The 7,500-nt window shown below is 36.9% G+C and overlaps 1 protein-coding gene across 5 annotated transcripts in view; it reads right to left on the bottom strand.

The window, feature by feature from the left end:
- Positions 1-7,500, bottom strand: part of LOC125042391 (zinc finger protein 883-like) — a 16,137-nt gene that overhangs the window by 1,013 nt on the left and 7,624 nt on the right. For all 5 annotated transcript variants that reach the window (XM_047637992.1, XM_047637993.1, XM_047637996.1 and 2 more), the window contains 2 exons: positions 6,134-6,402; positions 1-4,575 (listed from right to left, as the gene is read on the bottom strand). The exon at positions 1-4,575 is cut by the window's left edge and continues 1,013 nt beyond it. In XM_047637992.1, the coding sequence (XP_047493948.1) occupies positions 3,653-4,575; positions 6,134-6,402 (1,192 nt within the window). In that variant the 3' untranslated portion in view covers positions 1-3,652. The remainder of the gene's footprint in view (positions 4,576-6,133; positions 6,403-7,500) is intronic.

Genomic DNA, 7,500 nt, shown 5'->3' with positions numbered 1-7,500 from the left:
TATTTTATGGAAATCCAGTTATCAGCATGTACTGTCTTAGTACACATTACAAAATTACCAATATTGATATTTTAATTAAAAAATAAATAAAAATAAAAATGGGAAAAACTAGGCAAGGCACTATTCTTTATCCATAACTACAAATAGAGTACAGCTATGACTAGAGTATATATTTAAAGAGTATTCTTATGACTAGCTATTGCTCACTGGGTCAACAGCAAATATCTGAGCTTTTCATCATTTTACTATTGATGGAAACAGTTAACAAATACTGGCATTACAATGCTGCAACAACAGGTCATGCCAATTCTTATAATAACAGGGACAATATGCCCAATACACTGGGTTCAAAATTATTTGTCATCTTTGCATCCACAAGGTATAAAGTTTTCAGTTATTACCTAGCCATATGTATAGCACTCCTCAACAAATGGTAATACATGTAATATATTGAAAGCCAGTTATCAGTGTATACTGTACAGTGTTTTTTTTTTCAAAGTATACAAAAGTAAGCTTATCAAACTGATATTACTGCATTTAACTGTAGAAACAAAATTGTATCAGTCCACATGTAAATATCCCACATGTTTTTACTTGATTTTAAATAAATTACCAATTAAAATATCTACATTTATTTCATTAGCTTTAGTTTGGAAGCTCTTTTTAAAATCAGAATCTTTTGATAAGCTTTGCAAGGAAATGTAATACAGTATATTATATACAATAATTGGACCCTTGCCAACTTATTGAACTGTTTAATCTAAACATGTAATTCATTAATAAAATGTTTTCTTCTATACCGAATTGATGTTTTAAAATAATATATGATTCTATTTTCCTAGAAGGAGATTCCATACCATAATGACCAGTTTATTAGAGTTTTCTCTCTTTATTCCAAAAGAAAAAAAATCAAACATTCTCCCATCGGGAGAGATCAACACTGCATAGATGGCACAAATGGGAACATTAACTATATAATTCATTATTATATGTAGACCCATGAAAAGATGACAATATTAAGTTGTTATACTCTACAATCTGCCAGTTCTTACACTTCCATGTGTAGTTGTGTGATAATTGTACTATGTAGAAATAGTATTTTATAAAGAATATTTTTTGTTATACTTCACTGCTGGACTTTCAAAGTAAAAAAAAAAAAAAAGTATATATACATATATAAATAAAGATATGAATATACATTTTCATCTCATGCTTCACTATATTCATCTAAGTTCACTGTAATGTTCACCCATTACATGACAAATATACATAAAGGAATCTTCAAACTCAAGAATATCAAAGGATATAATCCCTTCAAATAAGAAGACGGGAAAAAAAAGTTTCAATGACCTGTCTGCACTGTTTCCTATGCTGACCTCTGGTGTACCCTCCTCTTCAAGAAAATCATTATTATGGTCCATCCCTAAGGGCCATTCTGAAGGATACAATAACATTCCTCCAAAGTAAGCTTAGGTTAGTGGTGGTTAGTAATAGCTGGATAACTGAAGCAAAATTTTAAGTTAACTTCACCTGTCATTTCAGATAACTGGGAGACTTGATTTCAAAAATGGCTAGGTGACTGCCTAAATAAATATATTTCAAAGATGTATAATCCTTTTGCAAGAAAATACTTGCCTTAAAAGATTTATCACTATTTTCCAAAGGATCCAATCTTCATCACATTACTAAGAGAAAAAAAAAAAAAAGAAACTGAATAATAATATTAAAAAGTAATAGACCAAATACATACATACATACACAGAGTTCACTTACTTCATTTGAAATTGCTCATTTCCAAATGACTGAGACTGCAAGAGTGATTCAAAAAGAAAACATTACCCATTTTGAAATAATTGAAAATACGCTGCAATTTGATTTTCCTCGCATAGATGCTGCCGCTGACATGTTGATATCCCAGCTTTTGTCTTGCACAATCAAAGGAGTAACTACTACTTCGTGTTTTCACTAAGTGCAGTCTTTACTCCTAAACATTACCTTGGGAAAATTACCTTATGCACAATTAAAAGATGATTTCAAGGATGATGATTTGAGCTTCCCCAGTGGCCCATTTTCATATAATTGGAGTTGAACATTATAGAAAACAAAGTGGATGACCATGTGTTGCCTAATGAAAAAGGTGAAAATTATAGATTACAATTAGAAGAAAAATCAGAGAATGTTTGTTAGCTTCCAAATTAAACACATAAATGTCTTATTCTAGTGCACAGAAAATTACTGACAAATTGAAAGGAGTTTATGTAGTTCAATATGTATAACAGCTAGGTTTCCAGTATTGAATGCTGTTCCAAAACTTTAAGTAGTAGTAGTTAACATAATTAACAAAAGGCATGGTTCCACCCTAGCAACTATTTAAGTCAATAAGATGTGGGGCAGTGAAAATCCATTGTAAGGAAAAACCCTGCAACCCCCAAAATGAGAGTATGGTGTGCTTTAAGGAAGGCATGCAGTGAACCCATTTTCTTTAAGACAACAGTGAATGGTTATGTACACCAATATATAATGACAGTTCATTGGACTTATTAAGGATGTGCTTGCAAGTGGTACCACATTACACATCAAAGGAAACTATGGTCTTCCTAATGAATTTCTTTGACTTTTGTCTTAATACATATAGACTCCATTACTGTCAGATCTTCATATTATGATTACTTTTTATCTAAGACTAAAAAGAACTGCTGTATATCATGTCCTAAATGCATATGTACAGCCTTAATATATGTGTAACAAATATATAATGTAATCTGGGTAACATTTCTTTTGAACCACCCTGTATAATAGGATTTTCATGTGATTTTAGATCAGAAACTTGAAGCAAAAATAAGAGAACCAAATATACTACTGGGGCTTATCAACTTAACACTATTTATTAATGCTTTCACTGGGAAGAAAACTGGGCAAAATTACATCAATTTATAAATGAGTAGAATATATGTTACAATTTCAATACGAAACTGTTGCATTTCTTGTTATTTGTACCAAAACAGGTATATACTTTAACAGTAGTACTTAGAAAATCATTCACAACATTTACATTAAAAAAAAGTACAAAATATAAGGAATTTACATTTTACAAGTTCCAGTTCATAGTCATGGTTACAAAAGATATACATGAAAAGTTAAAAAGTGATTATGGAAATGGCCAGAAATACATAAAAGTGAACTACACTGTATGACACCTAAGCCATTATTTGAAATCTTGAAAAAAAGCAATAGTTCTTCAACTGATATAGGTAAGATCAAGCTTACAAAAATGTCCCTCCATCTTATGTTTAAGAGATCTACTTTAGTCTTATATAATTTATGCTAAAAGTTAAGCTGTAACCCTGTTTTAATAACCAGCAGAGGTGAACTCTATAAATAATTGTGCATATAAATTATTAGCTTACATTCCTTCATAAAAATCAGTAGGTTACATTCATGTCTTCATAGCGATGCCACTTATCAGTTGTAAAACAGTCTGATAATGCAGAAGACAATCAATTATTCTACTTGAAATGGTTTTGTATAGTATATCAATTAGCTATAAAAATATCTCTGATTATGCTATCTGGACTTTCAGTTTTGCTAAAAGATCAGCATCGTGTTCTTCTGATGGATTCCGAAGCATTCTGAACAATCTTTCCCAGCTATTTCACTTTGTATGAATTTTTCTGTGCTTTTTCATATGGTCTCTGCGTGCAAAAGCCTTCCCACAGAAGTCACACACATAAGGCTTTTCTCCTGTATGATATCTTAAGTGAACTGTGAGCTTATATCCAGCTTTAAACTCCTTAGCACAATATTCACATGTATATATCCCATCAGACTTCATAACCTTTGGGGTCTTCTTGACCTTGGGCTTTGGTGTTATTGGTGCCACTTGGGCCATTGCTTCACCTGTATGCTGATCATAGCCCTCTGTACTATAAGGAATATGTTTAGATTTTTGATGAATGCGAAGGACATCTGAGCGACTAAATCTGTCACCACAAAAACAGACATATGGCTTCTCTCCTGTGTGTGTTCGCAAATGTCGAGAAAGTTTGTAAATGGATCCAAAAACTTTTTGGCAAACATTACACTCTTGTTTATTAGGGTCATCATATACAGGTATATTAACCTGGTCTGTTCCTTCCCCAATTTCTTGTTTAATGGCCAAGTTTACTTCAGTTTTAACCTGCAGAGATGATTCTACTGTCTCCTTTTTTATGTCAAAATCTTCTAAATTTTTAATTGGACTAAAGTGCTTGTTATTTTTTGCTTCAAGCAGCATTGCACGACGAACCTCTGGGTTAATTTTATGCTTAAGGGCATGTATTTTTAAATGATCACTTCTTGCAAATCTTTTCCCACAAAAGCAGGCATATGGCTTTTCTCCAGTATGGGTGCGTCTATGTAATGTTAGCTTATCAGATCGAGAAAAGGATTTAGTGCAGATCTCACAAACGTGACGCTTTCCCTGTCCTTGCTCTTGGGGTTTCGTAGGTATCTGAGGCTTGGGTTGCGCTGGAGCACGATTTGAAACTTGTGCCAAAGGGGCTGCCATAGGGTAGGCCTTAAACACCTGGGGTTCAGCTGAAGAGAAAAGAAATAAAGCAAAATAATCAATAAAAGGTAAAAGATAAATTGTGATAAAAACTGATAAAAATAATCAGATAAGAAAACAGAATACCAAAGTTATCCTACATCTGATCTCAGATTGAAAAAAAAAAAAAAAAAAGGGAAAAATGGTAACTGCAAAAAACAACAGAAAGCTAAAAGTTTAAAAAAAAAAGGTAGTAGTAGTAGTAGTAGTAGTAGTAGTAGTAGTTTCATAATTGATAATCCTCACACCTAAACAAAGATTTGCAGTTTTCAAGTCTTAAAGGTTAAGTAGAGATGATGATGAAAATTGTACTCCCTTGCTAAGAGGGAGGGAGGGAGGGAGGGAGGGAGAGGGGGAAAGGAGGAGGAAGGAAGGAAGGAAGGAAGGAAGGAAGGAAGGAAGGAAGGCAGGAAGGAGGGGAGAAAAGAGGAAGGAGAGAGAGAGAGAGAGAGAGAGAGAGAGAGAGAGAGAGAGAGAGAGGGAGGAAAGGAGGGGAGAAAAGAGGAAGGAGGGAGAGAGAGAGGGAGGGAGGGAGGGAGGGAGGGAGGGAGGGAGGGAGGGAGGGAGGGAGGGAGGGAGGGAGGAAGGGAGGGAGGGAGGGAGAGAGGGAGAGAGGGAGAGAGGGAGGGAGGGAAGGAGAAAGGGAGAAATGGATGGAGGGGAGGGGAAGGAGGAAGGAGGGAGGAGAGAAAAGAGAGAAGAGAGAAGAAAGAAGAGAGAAGAAAGAAGAGAGAGGAAAGAGGAGAGAGTAGAGAGAGGAAAGAGAAGAGAGAGAAGAGAGAGAGAGAGAGAGAAGAGAGAGGAGAGGAGAGAGAGGAAAGAGGAAAGAGGAAAGAGGAGAGAGAACAGAGAAGAGCGAGGAGAGAGGAGAGAAGAAAGAAGAGAGAGGAGAGAGAGGAGAGAAGAAAGAAGAGAGAGGAGAGAGAGGAGAGAAAGGAGAGAGAGGAGAGAAAGGAGAGAGGAGAGAGAAGAGAGGAGAGAGGAGAGAGGAGAGAGAAGAGAGGAGAGAGAGGAGAGAGGAGAGAGGAGAGAGGAGAGAGAAGAGAGGAGAGAGAGGAGAGAGGAGAGAGAAGAGAGGAGAGAGAGGAGAGAGGAGAGAGAAGAGAGGAGAGAGAGGAGAGAGGAGAGAGAAGAGAGGAGAGAGGAGAGAGAGGAGAGAGAAGACAGAGGAGAGAGGAGACAGAGGAGAGAGGAGACAGAGGAGAGAGGAGACATGAGACAGGAGACAGGAGACAGGAGACAGGAGAGAGGAGAGAGGAGAGAGGAGAGAGGAGAGAGGAGAGAGGAGAGAGGAGAGAGGAGAGAGGAGAGAGGAGAGAGGAGAGAGGAGAGAGGAGAGAGGAGAGAGGAGAGAGAGAGAGAGAGAGAGAGAGAGAGAGAGAGAGAGAGAGAGAGAGAGAGAGAGAGAGAGAGAGAGAGAGAGAGAGAGAGAGAGAGAGAGAGAGAGAGAGAGAGAATAAATTTGTAGCCTACATAGTGTGACAAAGGTATGTGAAAACAACACATTCATTACATAACACTAAGGTACTAAAGAGCTGAAGTACATACTCATTTGACTATTTGGGTTGTGAGATACAAGGGACATAATACTGAAATCACTGTCCCTTGTAGGCGATGGAACTGTCTCTCCAACACTGAAGACACTGTGTTGCATCACCTGACCGCCAGAAGTGACCTGCTTCCCCTCCTGTAGTGCAAGACTATCTTCTTCTGACATATAAATACTCAGAAACTGAGCAATATCTGGGAGATCAGTACAGGGCTGTGCCAGCCCCAAAGGTCCAAGGTCGCCTTCCATTTTTGAAAGCAAAAGGGTTCTGAAAATTTCAAAATTAATTAGTGCAAAAGAGTAAAACAGAAAAACTTTCAAATATTAAGCATTAACTTGAACTTAAATAAGACTACAAAAGAACTACAAACTAGCAAGCATCACTATATTTTACAGCAAAATACAACTTCATTCTGGCATGCTTTACAACTTACAAACAATAACTAAACTGACACCTATTAACCCCTACAATCCAGACTATGTGACCATCATGTCAGGAAAAAAATTGGCTTGAGGGGCAGGTGACATGAACATGCTGACATTGGAAAATTTGGCTGAAGGCCAAGATGATGGGAATGACTCACCACGAGTGCACAAAACTCTTAGTGTTTGATTAGACTCATTTGGCATTTAAGAAGAGGCTTCTGCATTATTTTCATTGATAAATGAGTATGAAATGTACTGTCTGCAAGCCATACTGGAAGAGCGCAGGCTGCAGGGAGGACATTATTTCCACGCTCAAGATCCTATTCCTAGCCACTGTGACTGGCGGCACAGTTTGTATTAAAACTAAATACTACAGAAAACTTTATAAAATGACACAAATAACAAGATGTTACTGATTGTTATTACTATTGCATGAGTTATGAACTACCTAGAAAGATGATATGGAGTCTGTGCAAGGAAAAGGTCATACAGCACTTTTGTAAAGTATCATGGCAAAAGGGGGTAAAATGAATTAATGATTTGGACTAAATGTGTTAGATGTTAAAGGTTGTTCAGCACTATAGTAGCATGGTAGTGAAAAGGATGAAGTAGGCGAGCAAGACAGGGATTAGTAAAAGGGGAAGAGAGTTAAGGGTGAAGTGTAATAAGAGCAAATAAATATTATTTGTGTGTCTGATGGAGGAAGAGGAACACTGTATGATGAATACTGTAAAAGAGCTATTATGAAGCAATCAGCAGGTAATATGTTGGAGAAGTAAAAGGAGAACAATGAGATAAGGGAACAGGGGCAGGAGGTGAAGTATCACAAGGAATGTCAAGAGGGAAGGATCCGACAATGGACATTGTTGTTATGTATGTATCTAGGTGGCAGTGATAAGGGTAACGGGGAAAGACGAGGGGATGGTGCACAAGGAGAAGG

The sequence above is a fragment of the Penaeus chinensis genome, chromosome 32, assembly GCF_019202785.1.
Source record: "Penaeus chinensis breed Huanghai No. 1 chromosome 32, ASM1920278v2, whole genome shotgun sequence".
Classification (NCBI taxonomy): Eukaryota; Metazoa; Arthropoda; class Malacostraca; order Decapoda; family Penaeidae; genus Penaeus; species Penaeus chinensis.
The sequence above is the reverse complement of the archived record's forward strand: the minus strand, read 5'-3'. Positions and strand labels throughout refer to the sequence as shown.